Source organism: Bufo gargarizans, chromosome 2, assembly GCF_014858855.1.
Source record: "Bufo gargarizans isolate SCDJY-AF-19 chromosome 2, ASM1485885v1, whole genome shotgun sequence".
NCBI classification, from domain to species: Eukaryota; Metazoa; Chordata; class Amphibia; order Anura; family Bufonidae; genus Bufo; species Bufo gargarizans.
Window position 1 is genome coordinate 200262366 of NC_058081.1, and position 20278 is coordinate 200282643.

Consider the following 20278-nt stretch of genomic DNA (forward strand, 5'->3'; position numbering starts at 1 on the left):
TCTAATACTGTACAGAGATGAATCTCTGTACAGTATTATAACAATTTTTTTTGTAAAGCGAGCTTCGGATGTAGCATCCAAAGCTTGCTTCGCTCATCTCTAGCTGTAACAATTAATCTAAATACAGGAATTACTATTATTGGTCAATTCACCTGCCAAAAAATGGAATAAAAAGTTATTAGTCATGTGTACCCCAAAATGATACAAAAATAAATAAATACAGGCCACCCAGCAAAACCAACCCCTATTACAGCTCTTCCATTGGAAAAAGAAAAATGCTATTGTTTTTAGAATTATGGTCCAAAAGTAATAAAACATGCAAAAATGCTATATAACTTAGGTATAACAGTACTCATATAAATACAAAGAATGCAATTAACATTTGATTTATAATGCACAGTGAACCCCATTAAAAAAATACATTTACAGATTTGCTGTATTTTGGCAACCAAAAAACTGTATGTACCCCGAACTGGAACCTAGAAAAAGGCATATAAAAAAAAAAAAAACTGGCAAAGCTCTGTCAACAGAAAAACAAAATAGTTAGGACTCTTTGAAAAACTTTCAGCAACATTCATGCTCCAAAAGCTGCTCCTTTCCTTCTGAGCCCTGCTATGTGCCCAAACAGCTGTTCATGACCACATATGGGATATTGCCATCCGAGAGAATTTGTGTAATAATTTTTGTTTGTTTTTCTCTAATTACCCCTTTTGAAAAAAACATTTCAGTGATGCCCGCAGCCTGTTGCTGCCATTGAAAGAATCATACTTACCTGCTCCAGTCTTGTGTGCTGGCTCCTGCATGTCCATCATCCAGTCCGCAGCTTGTCTATTTCCAGCTGCACAAGGGCATGGACATCTGTTGCGTTGCAGCCAACCACTGGCTTCAGTGGTTATGTGTCACTTATGAAATGTTATTTATTTCCGGGCAACCCCTTTAAGGTGCCAAAAAAGAAAGACACTAAAACAACCTTCAAGGAATTTGTCTAGGGGTGTATTGAACATTTTAACCCCACAGTCTTTCATAGAATTTATTAGAATTGTGCTGTAAAAAAATAAAAATAAAATGTTTTATTATTATTTAGTTTTAGATCAAGATTTTTTTTATATTCCCAGACAACCCCTTTAAAGTCTCTGCAAACATGAGGGCCCTAAAATCTATAAGGCTCCTCATTTTTGCATCCTGCATTTGAATCAAGCAGCACGCTAGGATTTATAGGGGTTTCTAATATATAGAACCCTCAAAGTCACTTTAGAACTGAATTAATGACTATAAAATAGGTTTTGGAAATGTTCTTGTTGCTAAACTTATATACCTTCTATCATCCCCCCAAAAAATGTTTACAAAACTATGGCAACATTAAGTGGACACATGATAAATGTAAATTGTCTAGTATTTTGTGAGCTATGACTAACTTTCTTAAAGGGAGGTTGTTCAAGATAATTAAAAATCTCGGAAAAGTCCTAAAATGGCATAAAATAAAAATGTTACACTCACTCCTTTCTTCAGTGCTGCTCACTGTAACTCTGGTTCAGTTCTCCTGCCACTGTTTGTTTATTGCTATGGCCAGTGGGTGTGGAACCACTGCATCAATCAAAAGGTTTGACTTTGGGCTAATCCTAAGTGCGCTATCTTGGCAGTCCCCTGGTTTTCACCCTTTAACCCCTATACAGGGATCTGGGCTTACAGACTATACAAGGGAGCCACCAGACTGCTATCTCTTGGAGTAGTCTCTGTGTGGTTCACAGCTGACCCACAAGGGTTAGAGACACCGGTGCAGAGCATTGAGCGGGGTCAAACAAAACTTCTACTCAGTAACAGGCCGAGGTTAGGTCAGGGCAGGCAGTCAAAGGGTCAATACAATAGTCAGGCAGAGGTCTGGTCAGGCAGTGGAAGGTCAGAGTTAGGAAACAGGCAAAGGTCAGTACGGGGGCAGACAAACGGAACCGCACACCATATGCAGGGACTAGAAAGCTAGATCAACCTATTGCTCACACACCTTCCCACAGGGGACGTTAGTGAAGGGCACACTGCGCATGCGCAGCCGCCCTATATTAATTTCAATGGTGCCGCCGAAAATAGCCAAGCTCTGCCCACTCCGTTCTCATTCTCTGGGACCCGCACCTATCAGACAATGGGGACATATCCTAGCGATATGCCTCCATTGTATGTGATGGGAATACCCCTTTAAGGGCAAAAACCCTTCCAGTCAACCAAGAAGAATCTTCAACTCGTACACACCATCAGAGCTGACCGGGGAGGCAGCAGAGGCAGACCCTCTAAAAAATCAGAATTAAAGATCAGTGATTTGAGAAGATAGACATGAAATAAACTTGGTATTTGTAGAGAGGCTGAAAGACGCAATTTGTAACAAACTGGGTTTAATTCATTACACACCTCGAATGAGGTACTATCTTATACAAGGGTACCTTGAGTAATGTTCTTAGAAGATAGCCATGCTTTGTACCCTGGAGAGAAAATGAGGTTGAGACCTGTGTTTCCGGTCAGCAAACTTCTTCATCCAAACAGAGGTCTGCAAAAGAGAGGATTTAGTCTCCTGCCAGATCTGAGTGAAGTTTTTAACAGAGGAGTCTGTTGCTAGTACAGCAGAAGAAACAGACACAGAAAGGGCAATCAATAGTTGGTGGCCATACGCAATGAAAAATGGAGACTTGCCAATGAATTCACTGGAATGATTATTTTAAGAAATCTCTGCCCATAGGAAAAAAGCGGCCCAAGGATCCTGACATGCAAAGGTGAAATGACGTAAATAATTTGTAAAGACTCAGTTGATGCATTACTCTTGCCCGTTCGTCTGTGGACAGTAAGCAGATAAGAAATCCAATTTGATATCCAGTAGTTTACAAACAGCTCTTTAGAATGTCGATGTATATTGAACTCCCCTGATCAGACACTATAGGGCAGCTTGAGCATAGGCCGTTTTACACTGAAATCTTCTGCGCTGCCGGAGGATGCAACTAATTTATGACGAGATGCAGGCCTCGTTATAAATTATGTGCAACTCCATCTGTCTAGGCATCAGAGTGAAATCTGCTGTAGATTTCTGTCTTCCACTGTGCCTGAAAACACTCAAATGAAGATAAATGTGGCAAACTTGCTGGCCCCGCCTACTTCTGCCCTTGCTACTCCCACTTTTTAGATTAGCGAGGATGGCGCAGAAACACCATTTGCGATCAAATTTGTTCCATTAATAATTTAATAGATGGCTGGCTAAAAGGAGACCATCCATGGGCACGAAGTGGGCCATCTTCAAAAATCAATCTACCAACACCCAAATTACTGTGTAACCAGAAGAAGGGAAATCAGTGATGAAATCCATGGCGATATGCTGCTTTGGGATTTCGGGTACAGGCAATAGAAGAGAGAGTGATACAAGCAGCAGCAAACTCCTGGATGTCCTTGGACACAGTGGGCCACCAATAATTTTGGGTTATGAGGTTGGAAGTTTTACAAAGAACAGGATTACCTGCATTTTTCCAGCAATAACCCCAGGTCAGTACCTGGTTTCTCTAGGCCAATAGAACAAATATCTTGCCAAGCAAAATATATTTTAACTAGACAGGAGCAACAGAAACAGTACGGGCAGGATAAATGATATGCTGGGGCTCTTCCACCTGGTCAGCAGGGTCAAAGGAATGGGTCAGAGCATCCACTTTGGCATTTTATCTGCGGAATGGAAATGCAACACAAAGTAAAGGTGGGTTTACAGGTCCCAATGTAACAGCCGATTTTCGGGAAGGAAGCGTTCCTTCCTGACAGTCGGCTGGTCGTCAGTGAAGCAGACCACCATATTTCCATGCAGCGATCTCCTTCACATTATGAGGACAAGGGATGGCTATTGCGATCCCTCGTCCCCATACACAATGATTGTTTCTGGGTAGAAAATCGCTGTTTAAACAGCACTATCTGCTGCCAAGAAACGATAATTGGTGTGTCTGCATGAACGACAGGATCACCCTATAAACAAGCATTTTGCTCGTTCATAGGGTGATCGGCGGGACATTTAGACTGTCAGATTGTCAGGAATGAGCGTTCACGAGATCGTTCCTTCCCGATAATCTGCCCAAATTTCGAGCACTGCAAGTCCACCTTTAAATTGGGCAAAATACAGAGACCAGCTGTCTTGACAAGGGCATGGTTAGATTTTTGTGATTGGTGTAAATGATAACTGGATGACTGGCACCCTCCAACAGATGATACTATCCTTTAGGCCAACTTGATGACCAACAACTCCCAGTTTCTCGATAGAATAATTTTGTTCAGCAGGGGTGAAGGCCTTAGTGAAGAACTGTTTTGGCAAGATCCAGCCGATGAAGAATAGATGCTGAAGGCTTGCTTAAAGGGATTATCGAAGAGTATGAAGTGTCCCCCCCCCCCCCATGTGCCGGGCCCCCCACATGGAATATACTTACCCCGCTCCCTGCGGCGCTGCTGGTACCCACACCACCACTGCTGCTTCTCCCTGCACACGGATGAAAACATCCGGTGTCGGGGATGGGGGGGGGGGACAGCCAATGGCAGACCGGGACGAGCCTTCCTAGCATCGCGGGTGACACTAGGGAGGCTCGTCTCCGCCTGCCATTGGCTGCTTCCCCGACACCGGGTTTACGCTGAATTGCATTATGAATTCCGTTACCACGGACCATAACTGAATTCCATGTCACAATGCGTAACAAGGCATTCTGTTATATATTCTATCATAATAGAAGTCTATGGCCAGCAAAACGTATCCGTCCCGTTTCCATTATGTAGGAGAGTCCTCAGTGTCTCCCTGTTTTCTGCTTTTAATTTTTACATTAAATGGTCACTTATTTTTCATAAAACATTTGATATGTCATAGAGACATATGACAAGTTTTGATCAGTAGGGGTCTGAGTGGTGGGACCCCAACCAATCGCTAGAACAGAGAGAGAAGTGCTCGCACATCACACTGTCTCATCACTGCAGGAGTGGAAGCAAGACGTACTTAATACAAAGTCTATGGTCCATTCTCCGTTCCGTCCACTGCAGTGAGGAGAGAGAGCGTGATATGTCGACGCTTTTGGCTCCTCGTTCTAGGAATTGTTAGTGGTTTCAGTGCTCACAATGCACCGATCCAAGCCTCTAAAGACTCAGTGACCCTTTATTGGGACAGATGGCGGCCTCCATGATCATGTACAGGAAACAAGATACAAAATCTGCAATTAAAAGACTGCAATTAAAAAAAAAACTGGTTAGAAAGAAATAAAAGTATCTGGTTTCCGTTGATAAAAAAGGTATAGGTGATACATTCCCTTTAACTTCCATTATCTTCTAGTTACCCTTTCTCCTTTGTGCTATTTTACCTAAACAAGTAAGATGATGAGTATAGTGTACCATAGAATATATCTTGCTAAAGATTTTTTACTTATGCTTTCTTGACTCTTCCTGCCAGATTTCTTCTGAGGTTTATCTCTTCAGCCATATTAAAGGAAAGAGACACCAGTTAACTGTGCGGGAAAACAGCAGCATCCAGGGCCGGGAATTATCAGATGAAGAGGTGGTGAGTACAAAAATTAGCCTGTCATTGCATACGTGTGCATTTTTTATTATATTAACCTAGTATCACTGTAGTGATTACAGTGTTATTTCATTTTACGTTAGCACTGAAGAAGCACATACACATGAGTACAGTCGACTAAACCCAACTATTTTAGCAAGACAGCCAGCTGTTTAATGTGAATGTGGGAGTGCAGACTCTCCCCCTGTTGGCAGATATCAGGGACTATGAAGGATCAGTCAGTTAGAATCGATTCAACTGGCTGACCTGTTGCATGTGTGCTTGGCAGCTAAAGGCATCTACACTGCCTGTCCAAAAGAAAAGTCACCACCAGGATTTAACTAAACAAATAGTTATGAGCTTCCTATTGGATAATTACTGCATGGGCGATTATCTTTCAGCTGGCAACAAGTTATTTAACCCCAACTGGTGCAATGAGTTGCTTCTCGTGATCGTGGAAAAGATGTTAGTCTGTTTGAGAAGGGTCAAATCATTGGCATGCATCAAGCAGAGAAAACATCTAAGGAGATTGCAGAAACTACTAAAATTGGGTTAAGAACTGTCCGACGCATTATTAAAAACTGGAACGATAGTGGAGACCCATCGTATTCGAGGAAGAAATGTGGCCGGAAAAAAAACCTGAATGATCGTGATCGGCGATCTCTTAAATGTTTGGTGAAATCACAATCGAAGAAAAACAACAGTAGAACCTCAGGGCTATGTTTAATAGTGAAATTAAGAGCATTTCCACACGCACAATGCGAAGGGAACTCAAGGGATTGGGACTGAACAGCTGTGTAGCCGTAAGAAAACCACTAATCAGGCAAACCAGAAAAAAAGGCTTCAATTTTCTAGGGAGCATAAAGATTGGACTCTGGAGCAATGGAAGAAGGTCATGTGGTCTGATGAGTCCAGATTTACCCTGTTCCAGAATGATGGGCACATCAGGGTAAGAAGAGAGGCAGATGAAGTGATGCACCCATCTTGCCTAGTGCCTACTGTACAAGCCTGTGGGGGCAGTGCTATGATCTGGGGTTGCTGCAGTTGGTCAGGTCTAGGTTCAGCAACAGTATGTGCTCCAAGAATGAGGTCAGCTGACTACCTGAACATACCGAATGACCAGGTTATTCCATCAATGGATTTTTTCTTCCCTGATGGCACGGGCATATTCCAAGATGACAATGCCAGGATTAATCAGGCTCAAATTGTGAAAGAGTGGTTCAGGGAGCATGAGGCATCATTTTCACACATGGATTGGCCACCACAGAGTCCAGACCTTAACTCCATTGAGAATCTTTGGGATGTGCTGGAGAAGGCTTTGCGCAGAGGTCAGACTCTACCATCATCAATGCAAGATCTTGGTGAAAAATGTATGCAACACTGGATGGAAATAAATCTTGTGACATTGCAGATGCTTATCGAAACAATGCCACAGCAAATGCGTGCCGTAATCAAAGCTAAAGGCGGTCCAACAAAATATTAGAGTGTGTGACCTTTTTTTTTTGTGGCGACTTTTTGGGGGGACAGGCAGTGTATGTTGCTCCTATCTATGTTCATACGTGCCCGTATTGCTGGGAAAAAAATCATGTTTTAATGCATGCAAATGAGCCTCTAGGAGCAACGGGGGCGTTGCCGTTACACCTAGAGGCTCTGCTCTCTCTGCAAGTGCCACACCCTCTCCACTTTGATTGACAGGTGTCAAGCAGTGAAAACATCATCACCCCTGGCCCTATCAATCAAAGTGGAGATGTTGCAGAGCAAGAGGCGCCACTAGGTTTATAGCAATGCCCCCGTTGCTCCTAGAGGCTCATTTGCATATATTAAAACATCATTTTTCTCAGGCACATACATGGGACCAACACAGATGTCTTCAGCTGCCAACTGCACATGTTACCGGTCAGCCAGTGTCATAGGTGCAAATCTGCTGACAGGTGCCCTTTAACATGCCCGTTCCTTTGTCATCCTTGCGAGGTAATCTGCCACCATAAATATCTTGTAAAGATGTTTCCTTCTCCGTATTGAGAACACATGCACACTCAGCCAAGCCTTTTCATGACCTTGAATTGTTTTGGGACTTCATTCCAAAGTCAACTCTTTTCTTTCTTTTTGTGCGGTACACGTGGAGCTTTCTAATTATATAAAATAGGAGTTAATATCCGTTGATTTTGTAGGTCTTAGGCCTCATGCACACGACCGTGGTGTGTTTTGCGGTCCGCAAAACACGGATGGCGTCCATGCGCGTTCCGCAATTTGCGGAACGGCACGGACAGCCTTCAATATAATGCCTATTCTTGTCCGCAAAATGTGGACAAGAATAGGACATGTTATATTTTTTAGCAGGGCCACGGAACAGAGCAACGGATGCGAACAGCACACGGAGTGCTGTCCGCATCTTTTGCGGCCCCATTAAAGTGAATGGGTCCGCATCCGAGCCGCCAAAATGGCGGCTCGGATCTGGACCCAAACAACGGCTGTGTGCATGAGGCCTTATTTAGTGAAAATGGTCAGAAACGGGATGGAAATTATTTTTTCCATACATTTTTCATGTTCTGTTTGAAGGTTATTTGTTCACTGAATCAAGTTTTACGACAAGAATTGTTCTTAACAATGTCAATTATGGTGTAATGTATGATATTGTTAAGGACTGGAAACAAAGACCCTGATTTAGTTTTTAATGAGTCTTCCCTGTCTTAGCTTTAGATGCATCTGTGAATAATGATGATTGACTAGGTATAGAAATCACATAGGGTCGGAGTAAACCAGGTAAGGCTAGTTTCACACTAGCAGTACAGACATCCGACAGGCTCTTCTGGTAGGGAACATTCTCGAACGCTACCTGAATGCCTGCCGGCCCTATTAATTATAATTAGGATCGGCAGGGATCTGGCCGCAACCCGGCAAATATGGCGAGAATCGGCTGGACAAATAGCCCTGCAACAACCTGCCTACTGGATCTCTGTAACGCTAGTGTGAAGCTGTCCTAAATGCTCAGTAAATGGTTTTCCGTTTCCCATTACAGTACTGGGCAGTACTGCAGAGGTGTATAGTGCTATCAAGCTCAACACATAGACTGAAAGGCTAATGGCACATTCCTTGCACCAGAAGCCCATTCTTTTATGTGGGCAGGAAGGGGTTCAAAATATAAAACATATAAGGCTGCCTGTATACGCTCAGGATTTCTGATGTAGTTTTTTAAACTAATACAAGGTGTGGATTTTAAAGGGATCATAAAGAGACATAGAAAGTATAACAGGCAGATTCAGTTTCTTCTGTTTTGTGAATTCACTTCTGGTTTTAGCTTCAGAACAGCTTCAGAAAGCCTGATCAAAAGCTTGACGGGTACTGACAGGCTAAGATATTCTATGTAAGATTTTATAGATTGGTTACTGGTTTATGGGCATCCCCACTTACTGCTTGTGGGGAAAAGGTGGGTCATTTTCCATATACACAATGAGTTCTTCCAAGTGAGAGCCTCTCTATTGTGTACCTGGCTTGTTACAGTGTATCAGCTTAGGACTTATAATCATAGAATTTTTTCCTTTTGGGGGGTACTATCTGTCCTTGGAGATAAATAGTTCCCCCCTTACCTGGACACGGGCCCCAGTTAAGCCAGTACTCTCTTCTCTGCACTGATGAGAGGCAATCACCCCGAAAACGCTGTCTGCAGATGGGATGCTGGCTTATTTAATATCCAAGTCATGTCTCAAGGCCTATTTATAAGGTCGAATATTGACTTATAGGATAGCTGCCATACATCTTGTGGCATTAGAGGCAGAGCTTGTTAAAGGGTTTGTCCGAGTTATGAAAAAAAAATATATAGCACTGAAAATCTGATGGGCAGCAATATATAACTGAGCTAAGCAAGTTTTATTCAAAAAAAAAAAAAATATATATATATATATATATATTTCCTCATTTCCCTGGTTCTTTTTTGGCCCTTTGTTTATATGCAATAAAAACACTCTCTGCCCCTCCCCCTGCTCTGCTAAGGGAGCGAATACAAGTACTGCCCTGAGTGACATGTCTGCCTGCTGGGAGAATCAGCAGCATGTTGTATGTGTAGGACTACAAGTCCCAGCTGTATAATAAAACTGCTAAGGGAGTGGAATTAAAGAGCTGCCCTGAGTGATATGTCTGCCTGCTGAGAGAATCATCAGCAATTTGTAAGTGTAGAACTACAAGTCCCAGCTGTATAATGACACTGCTCATACACACAGGATCTTCCCCCTACTTTCTTGTGCAATGCTCTCTCTAGTATGTCAGCTCCTGTGCCCAGAATTGTCTCCTCACTGCCTGCTGCAGCTACCCAGTCTGTGCAGCTGAAGGGGTTAAGAATCCTAGGAGAGGCGTGGCCAGCACAGTGACTCTCCTTTACAGGCTTGTGAACAAACTTTATCTGAGCAGGGAGAGAAGCTGACATCACAGGTCATGTGACCATCAGTGAAATCTGAGAAACCAGCCACTGGAGATAAAGTGAGTGAATTGGAAAACTGTTATATTTGCCCAGTTAGGAACATAGAAAGAACAAAAAAATAACTCGGACAACCCCTTAAAAAGCTCATTTGCATCCCTTTCTTCCCATTTTTCCTTTTACTAACAGCAAGCAGAGTTCTTTAAAATAGGGTTAAATTGCAGTTCTCTGCACAATGCCTTTGGGCCCCAAGAGAAAGCTGAAGGGGGATACATCTCCTTTGATTTAGGCATCTTGGGGGTTTGATTAGTTATGACCTCACGACCTTCTATTACTTACAGTAGTGGGCAAAAGGGAAAATCTCTCAGTTTAAATTGCATATGGATTGGTGAACCCAACGCAATACCGCAGGAACATGCAGTGCTATCAAACTTGTGTTATTTATTTTAATATTTAAAATTTTCCATGTTACAATCTATAGTTTAAAAAGAAAAATCCTAAAATGTTTGCAGTCCTCACACTGGCCTCTAAGCATAATAATAGGCGCCACTTCTTGGTGTATACAGATCACTCTTCATCATTGTCATCACAGCCAGGAGTACAATGATGGATATCACCTATATGTAAGTAACACAACATCTGCACAGGATACAGAGCATGCGTAGAAAAATAAACTTCCATAGAAGTCAGTGAGGTCCTCTCCTGTCCATTTTGTCTATGGTGGCCCTTAGTGGCTGCTGTAAAGCATCTCTCCAACACCTTAAACAATATGGCAGCCCCCATAATCATGTTCAGGAAATAGAATAAAAAATGTAGAATTGGAAAATAATAACCGAGTAGAAAAAAAGATATGTGTCACTATCTGGTTTAGCCTGGCAGAAAAAAAAATGATCAGTGACATAGTTTCTTAAAGGTAATGCAGTCTGCAAAGTCTGAACAGAGTCATACGGATGTGAGAACAAGTCCACAACTGTTTTATTTATTGGATAGCCATAAGTTCTTAAACGAATGTGAATTAATTAGCCGTGCGGTTAATTTGAAATTCTCGTTAGCATGTAGGTGGATCTACTGTGTCCTGCTTGCTGTCATCATACGGAAGGAAGCCTTCCCACCAGCAGACAAATAACCTTAGCCAATTGCCATATAAACATTTAAGATGTCAGCAGGGGTTTAAACTTCATTTATGATTTTAAGATTAAACAGCAGCGCATGCTATAAAAGATAATTGGAAAATAGAAAAATGGAAGTCTTTTCCAAATGAACTTAAAAATATGCTGAAACATGCAGAGTGCTGAAGTCTAACCTGCAGGTAGAAGAGCTAATGCAGACAGCTATTAATGCTCCTGCAGTCAGTCCTTCCGCAGCATGAAATAAACAGATCTGTCACCTCCTCTGGTTAAACTATCATGTGTATCTGACGTATGTTTACGGAGTACAGTTAGCTTTCAATGTGCAGTCATCCCTGAGGTTAATATATTTTGTAATTTACTATGGTCTACCCTGGGTCTTCTTTACTGAAAAACGCATTCAACTTGTGCAACATGTGCATTACTGCTTTCTAAAATTAATTTAAGACTGTTTTTCTGCAGACCAGGGGTGGGGTGGGGTATTCTGTTAAATCACACACATAACAAAACACAATAGTTAATAATCCCATTTAGGCCCCCAGTTAATTAAAGGTGATGGTGACTGGAGTCGTTCTCTTTCCTTTTTTTTCTCATTCCTGCACAGATCGCTCTGCTGATGTCTCCTGACCACAATTTGACCACACCTATTTAGTATTAATGCCTCCTTTTATGCCACTACTTAGTAGTTATCCCCATTTAGGCCCCAGTAGATAAAATGCTCTACTCCCTGTAGTGCCCTTTGTTCATATAATGCTCTCCAGTATGGCCCAAGGTACATATAATGCTCTACAGTAGTGCCCTATGTACATATAATCCCCCACAGCATTGTCATCTTTGCATATAGTGCCCTCTTCACATATAATGCACCCCATTAGTGCTCTCTTTACATATAATGCCCCCAGTAATACCCTCTTTACCTATAATGCCCCCCAGTTGTGACATCTTTAAATATAGCGCCCCCTTAAATGTAGTGTCCTCTTTAAATTGTGCGTGCCTCCAGGAGTAGTAGTGTATGTGTATATATATATATATATATATATATATAGTGGGGTTTTGCTCTGGTAGATAGGGTAAGCGGGCGCAGTACAGAGGCAAAATACAAGTTATTAACTCAAACGTCAGTGTTTATTCACACTTGAGGCAATTGCACAACACAGCACGTAACTTTGCAGTCTTGGTGTTAATTCACACACAATGGAAAGTTCATATAACTGGCAGTTCTGCCTCCCTCCAGTAGTCCACAGCAGGCTTTAGGGGGCCTGTTTCCCAGCATGCGACTCTCAGCCCTCCAGCACTGCACAAAGCCTCAGATCCCAAAAACAGAGACATATCTGCTGAGCCCAGCTTCCTATTTAAGGACAGCCAGATGCTGCCAAAACCCAGACCGGCACTTAAACTCTGATCCGGTATTTGACCTCACCTGGCTGGAAACCAGCCCAGCCGCATATGCTGGGAGAAAAATACCTGTCTTGCCAGACACAACCCCTCACTGTGTCACAATATATATATATATATATATAGTCCCCGTCCCAGTAGTGTCTCTTTACAAATAGTGCCCCCCAGTAAATAATGCACCAATCCCTCCCTAGTAATGACCCCAGTAGTGTTCGCAAAAAATAATAATATTCGCCTCACTCCAGCTATCTTTGATGCAGGCCTCTTCCAGCCTGCTGCTCCTGCTGCCTTCGTTATGGTACAGGCAGTCACAAATGTCTTTGCAACCCCCTGCGGTAGGTCTCTGGTGGTGTGATGACGTTGCCACGCTGCTTGTGCCCCGGCGTAGGAGGTTGCGATGATGTCTTCGCAACCATCCTGCAGCTTAGCACTGCATCATAGGTGATGATGTGGCACAGGAGCCAATAGTCCCTGTCTCCGCAGTTCAACTCTGGCGCTCCCCACGGACCAGTACCAGATGATCCATTGCCTGGTATTGGTCCGTGGCCCAGTGGTTGGGGACTTCTATTATAGTGCATGTACTGTACAGCTGTGCCACATGTACTAAACTGCACTCCTACACTCAACATTGAACTTGCAACACCAAGAAGGACAACCCGTAAGATTATGAAAAAGATCTTCAAATGATAAAATTTTCAAGCACCTAGCTCCAATCTGTGGCATGTGGAAGGGGCATAAATGCCACAATAAAATCAAAGGTTTTAACCACATGAATCAGCAAAAATCAGTTGTCTCGATGATTTGGGAGTAAACCAACACACTGGAATGACAGCAAGAGGTGCACAGAGGCGAACCTCTGCACAGCCTGATTGATTAGACGAATGGATGGACAGTACAGGCTGAACTGGATGAACAGATGTCTTTTTCAGCCTTATAAATTCTTACTATGATCCATTCTGTACTGCAAGTGAAATTACACGTGACATCCCAATCTTAAAGCAGCAAAAATTGTCTACACAAACCATCAGAAAAAGTTTGCACTGCATTGGGCTATGAACCAGACATCCAGCTACAAGTGCTGCATTGTCCGCACGCTGTCGCTCTTAAAGGCTATCATTGTGCACAGTAAGACAGGAATGGAGGTCTGTCCTCTTCAGCGATTAGTCTCGATTAGTCTGCTTTTTTCTCCACAGATTGGTCTGGAAACCACATGGGCAGCGCCTTGAAAAAGGCCTTCACAAGGGAACATCATATTGGTCCTAATCCTTAGATTATAGTGAGGGATGGTATAATGTACAGTAGCCACAAGTAAGGCTTGTGTCTAATAATGCTAATGGTTTGTCCAGAACTTTAATTCACCTTCTTCTTGTGCCTCAGTGGCAGCAGTCACAATCCAGCTGGCTTTTCCTTTATTATGGTGTCAACAACATTTGGTTAGCGTCGTCACAAATGGTTTTGTCATCGCTCATATTGTCTCATTTATATTCTTTTAATAGTGTATTCAACAGATAAATTCATGATATACTTTGATATTTACCGTATCCCCATCAGCTTCAGATCAGACCTGGGAGGGTGAGTAGAGGCAGCACAGTGCTTCCCTGCCTATAACTCCCATATGCTGATGACTGCAGTCATTAACATTCAGACTATAAGACACACTGCCACCTTTTTTTTTTGGGGGGGGGGGGGGGGGGTCTTATAGTTCGCGAAATACGGCAATTAACTTTTCAATGTATTGTATTAAATAAAATATGATAGATATTAAATAATTAAAATATATGGCAGTATTTTAATTATCACACTTCAGGGAAATCTGAATACGCTATTGCATTTTGGATAATTTCTCCTCTCCTGTCCTTTTATAGAGCAACCAGTGAAGCTCTGACTTAATTTTTAGTTGCAGCTACACGACTGATTATTCTGCATGCATTACACCAAGTTGTGAAGGAATATTTAAAGGGGATGTCTCCCTTCAGCAAATTAGATTTATAGTGTAGAGAAAGTTACCGTATTTTTCACCCCATAAGGTTTTAGAGGAGAACAATAAGAAAAAAATATTTTCTATTTCAATTTAGGTCAGACCTCAGCTTACAGCCCCAATCAGACCCCCAATGCCTGAGATCAACCCCCCAACCTTCAGCCATCTATCAGCCCCCATATGTAAGCCATCTATCAGCCCGCATATGTCAGCCATCAGCCCCCATATATTCAGCCATCAGCCCCATATGTCAGGCATCAGCCCCCAGCGCAAAAAAAACTAAACAAAAAAACAACTCACCTCTCCAGCTCCTAGACGCCACCGATCCTCACCATCGAGATCCTCTTCATCTGGCTGTCGACTGTGTATCACGGCGCACAGTGTGAGGTCACGGAGCGTCCTCACGCTGTGCGCAGCCCTGCATAGCTGAGCCGAGGACCAGGAAGCGGTGAATACAGAGCCTTCCCGGTCCTCTGGTACTAGTGAGCGCTTCCATAATGGAAGTGCTTCATTAGTATTCACCCCATAAGACGCAGGGGCATTTTTTCCCCCACTTTGGGGGGGGGGGGGGGGCGCGTCTTATGGGGCAAAAAATACGGTAATACAAGGCACTTACTAATGTATTGTGATTGTCCATGTTGCCTCCTTTACTTACTAGATTTATTTTTCCATCACATTATACACTGCTCGTTTCCATGGTTATAACCACCCTGTAATCCAGCAGCGGTGGTCGTGCTTGCACAATATAGGAGAAAGTGCTGTCCTCTCTTGTGGCCGGGACTGCGGAGGTGCACGTAGTCCAGAACTTTTTGCTATAGTGTGCAAGCACGGCCACCACTGATGGAAACAAGCAATGTATCATGATGGGAAAATGAATCTAGCCAGCAAAGGAAGCAATATGGCACATCACAATACAGTAGTGCCTTGTATTTAATTTATCTACATGATAAATGATATTTGCTGAAGTGAGACAACCCCTTTAATAATACAGAGTTACCAGGTTGAACATGCCCGCTGCTGATTCACTTATCTCTTTGGGACTGCTGGAAATCACTGTGCTTTGCAATCTATGGCAGTCCAAAAGAGACTGAATATCACATTGATCAGGGTTTAACACCCGTCACCCTCGCTGATCAGTAGGTTTCAGGAGATCGCGCCGCTCGTGCAGGGTAATTGTTCCACCCCAGTCAGTTGAAGTGCTGCAGCCTCTTCACAGGCTGATTGACCAGGTGTCGGACCTCCACCGAACTGATATTCATGACCTGCCCTTTAAAGATGCAACAAACAATTTGTGGCGTTTGATAATTTGGGGGTATTATATTGGTTAGCAGAAATAAAATGTGGCATCGCTCATCATGATTACTTTGTAGCTGTGTTCTTAATTCTGAATAATTGTTCAGCTCAAAGAGCTAATGTAAAAGAAATAACATAAATTTGAGTGAGGGAGAAAAATAATTGTTAATCTCGCCAGGAGTCACTGGCAACTGTGGAGGTAGAAAATAGACACCACTGTAGTGTGTTATAGAGTAAATTTACTATTGGCAGTGTTTGCCTATTGCTTGTTTCATATGCAATCAGTGAATGCAAGTACTCAGGGTTATTTGAATGCCAAGCGGCATGTGGCATGTGTAATATATCCCTCTCTGGTGACCTCACATGCAAGTTGCCTCCTGGATAATAAACACCTCTCCTGTGAACTCACCACAGCTGCCACTCTGACCTCACTCACTTGACTTACATATTCTATTGACCTCACAGATTTGACATATTTTGTATTGATGCCTAAGAGGTAATGTTGGTCATGTGGGCGGGCAAGCTTTTCTTGTGCTTAACCTCTCGGCTTCCCCTGACAGTAATCTGGATGGCATTTGTAAAGCAGCCTCTCTGAGGCTTTCTTCAATGAGAGAATATTGAAGAACAGTAAATTCACAGCTCTTTTCCAGTTTTATACAGTAAATTTGGTGGGGGAGACCTGATGGTCCAGTGATAATGATATGTGCCTGACCGTTCAACAAAAACTCCCAAATGAATAGTAGGATTGTGACAAAATGCTGCTGTCTACAGTACAGACCAAAAGTTTGGACACACCTTTTCATTCAAAGAGTTTTCTTCATTTTCATGACTATGAAAATTGTAGATTCACACTGAAGGCATCAAAACTATGAATTAACACATGTGGAATTATATACATAACAAAACAACTGAAAATATGTCATATTCTAGGTTCTTCAAAGTAGCCACCCTTTGCTTTGATTACTGCTTTGCACACTCTTGGCATTCTCTTGATGAGATTCAAGAGGTAGTCACCTGAAATGGTCTTCCAACAGTCTTGAAGGAGTTCCCAGAGATGCTTGGCACTTGTTGGCCCTTTTGCCTTCACTCTGCGGTCCAGCTCACCCCAAACCATCTCGATTAGGGTTCAGGTCCGGTGACTGTGGATGCCAGGTCATCTGGCGCAGCACCCCATCACTCGCCTTTATGATCAAATAGCCCTTACACAGCCTGGAGGTGTGTTTGGGGTCATTGTCCTGTTGAAAAATAAATGATGGTCCAACTAAACGCAAATCGGATGGAATAGCATGCCGCTGCAAGATGCTGTGGTAGCCATGCTGGTTCAGTATGCCTTCTTCTGCTTGTTAATAAAATATATATAAAACCGCCTTAGGTACGTTGCCTTTCTTTTGGTGCGTTGCGAGTTCCAATAGTGAAGTGGGCAATGTTCACATCTATAGACGCGTTTTCTTTAAATGGACCGGGCTGCACCAGGACAGAGCTGAAAAATCCTCCCTTCCAGATCTCACAGGAATTTCCTGGACATAGGTAAGCAGTCGGTTCACTCTAGTTCACCTTTCCTCCAGGTAACCTTATGAGAAATCAAGGTGCCACCAATAGTGAAGTACAATCACAAGAGGTTCCAACTGCAAGGTTTTTATTATACTTACAAGATGGATAAAGTAACAAGCAGTGTATACAAATCAATTCACCCTTTTTCAGCTCTCTTCTGCTTGTTGCCTGTCCTTAGCAGTGGTTTCCTAGCAGATATTCTACCATGAAGGCCTGATTTACACAGTCTCCTCTTAACAGTTGTTCTAGAGATGTGTCTGCTGCTAGAACTCTGTGTGGCATTGACCTGGTCTCTAATCTGAGCTGCTGTTAACCTGCGATTTCTGAGGCTGGTGACTCGGATGAACTTATCCTCCGCAACAGAGGTGACTCTTGGTCTTCCTTTCCTGGGGCGGTCCGCATGTGAGCCAGTTTCTTTGTAGCGCTTGATGGTTTTTGTGACTGAACTTGGGGACACTTTCAAAGTTTTCCCAATTTTTCGGACTGACTGACCTTCATTTCTTAACCACCTCCGGACCGCCTAACGCACATGTGCGTTCCGGAGGTGGCAGCGCTGCGCACAGTCACGCATATACAGTATGCGCCCGCGCGTGCGCAGTTCGCGCCGGCATTTCGTTCAGGACCATTTCGTCAGCAACCTGCCAGCCAATGATCGTGGCTGGCAGGTTGCTGATTTTTAAAAAAGCCAATCACAGAGCCATATAGCAGATCATATTTGTAAATATGATCTGTTATATGGCTGCCTGCTCCTCTGCTGGTTCTTTTCGTCGGTTGGATCCAGCAGAGGAGCAGGCTTCACAGTGAGTACACCAAACACTACACTATAGCCCCTGATCACCCCCCTGAACCCCAATTAACCCTTTGATCACCCCTGTCAATCACAAGTGAAAAGAAAAAAGTGATCAGTGCAAACTGTCACTTTTTTTTTTCACTGTTATTGACCGTTAGGTTTTAGGTATAGTTTAGGTCCCTTGGTTAGGTAGTTAGCGATCAGTTAGCGCCCAGCCCACCGCACCGCAGTCCGTTATTCGCTGATTAGCGTATCGCTAATCAGCATTTGTACTTTTATAGTATCTGGAAGTGATCAAAACTGATCACGGTCAGATCTATAATAGTACTAGTGTCACTTTAGTTCGCCCTCCACCCAAAACGCAGTGTTTGCCCGATCAGGCCTGATCGGTCGCCCACACGTGCGTTCACCCACACCCGCCCCACCGCAGTGACAAAAAAAATATTTTTTTTTTGATCACTGCACATTCACTTTACACGCACTGCGGCGATAAAAAAATCAGTTTTGATATTTTTTATCAACCGCAGCGGCCTCCGGTACTTCGCTAGCCTCCCCTTTGTAAGACAGGCTTGCTTTTTTTTTCTTGGGTAGTCTCAGGGAATACCCCTAAATTTAGTTGCCCACATGTCTAACAGGGGGTATTCCTCTGAAGAGGCCTACAGGCTTCTGACCCAGTCGGATGAGGAGTGGGAACCCTCATCTGATGAATCCAGCGGGTCAGAATACGAACCTGTAGAAAGCAGTGGCTCTCTGACCCAAAGTTCGGACGAGGAGGCTGAGGTCCCTGATACCACCAGGCGTACCCGGCCCCGTGTCGCTAGACCGCAGGTTGCGCAGGATCCGCTTCAAGAGCAGCAGAGTGGGGCTGGTGCTGTCGGATTACGTGGTGAGGCATACACCAGCAGCCCAGCCCTCCCTGGACCTAGTACCAGCACTGCCGTACAACCTGGTGAAGTAGCGAGCACCAGAAGGGCAGTTGAAGCTGGTACGGTGGCACGTGCAGTAGTGACCCCGTCGCAGCCACCGCAAAGACGTGCCCGTAGAGCCCCTAGAATCCCAGAGGTGCTGGCAAACCCTGATTGGCAGTCCCCAACTTCAGCCGCACCTGTAGTTTTCCCTTTCACTGCCCAGTCTGGAGTTCGGGTTGAGACGGCTCAGATCGGTTCGGCCCTGGGATTTTTTGAGCTGTTCTTGACTGCGGAGCTTTTAGACATAGTTGTGGCCGAAACAAACAGGTATGCCACACAATTTATCACCGCTAACCCGGGAAGCTTTTATGCCCAGCCTTTCCGGTGGAAACCAGTCCAAGTTTCCGAACTTAAAACTTTTCTGGGCCTCCTCCTCAACATGGGCCTGACAAAAAAGCATGAATTGCGGTCATATTGGTCCACGAACCCGATTCATCACATGCCCATGTTCTCTGCTGCCATGTCCAGGGCACGTTTTGAGGCCATCCTGCGGTTCCTGCACTTTAGTGACAACACCGCCTCCCGTCCCAGGGGCCACCCTGCTTTTGACCGGCTCCACAAAATTCGGCCCCTCATAGACCATTTCAACCAGAAATTTGCAGATATTTATACCCCAGAGCAAAACATCTGCATAGACGAGTCCCTGATACATTTTACCGGGCGCCTTGGCTTCAAACAATACATCCCAAGCAAGCGCGCCCGGTATGGGGTCAAATTGTATAAGCTCTGTGAAAGGGCCACAGGCTATACCCACAAATTTCGGGTCTATGAGGGAAAAGATCAGACCCTGGAGCCGGTCGGTTGCCCTGACTACCTGGGGAGCAGTGGGAAGACAGTTTGGGACTTGGTGTCACCCTTATTCGGCAAGGGGTACCATCTTTATGTGGACAATTTTTACACAAGTGTGGCCCTCTTTAGGCATTTTTTCTAGAACGGATTGGCGCCTGTGGTACCGCGCGAACTAGTCGCGCGGGCTTCCCCCAACGGCTCGTTACCACCCGTCTTGCAAGGGGGCAGAGGGCCGCACTGTGTAACGAAGAACTGCTCGCGGTGAAATGGAGAGACAAGCGTGACGTTTACATGCTCTCCTCCATTCACGCAGACACGACAATACAAATTGAGCGAGCAACCCGTGTCATTGAAAAGCCCCTCTCAGTCCACGACTATAACCTCCACATGGGAGGGGTCGACTTCAATGACCAGATGTTGTCTCCGTATTTAGTTTC

At 43.9% G+C, this 20278-nt stretch overlaps 1 protein-coding gene across 2 annotated transcripts in view; it reads left to right on the forward strand.

Annotated features, from left to right (window-relative positions):
* The window catches only part of SCAPER (S-phase cyclin A associated protein in the ER), a 284324-nt gene that overhangs the window by 131152 nt on the left and 132894 nt on the right, over positions 1-20278 (forward strand). For both annotated transcript variants that reach the window (XM_044279884.1, XM_044279885.1), the window contains exon 19: positions 5435-5542. In XM_044279884.1, the coding sequence (XP_044135819.1) occupies positions 5435-5542 (108 nt within the window). The remainder of the gene's footprint in view (positions 1-5434; positions 5543-20278) is intronic.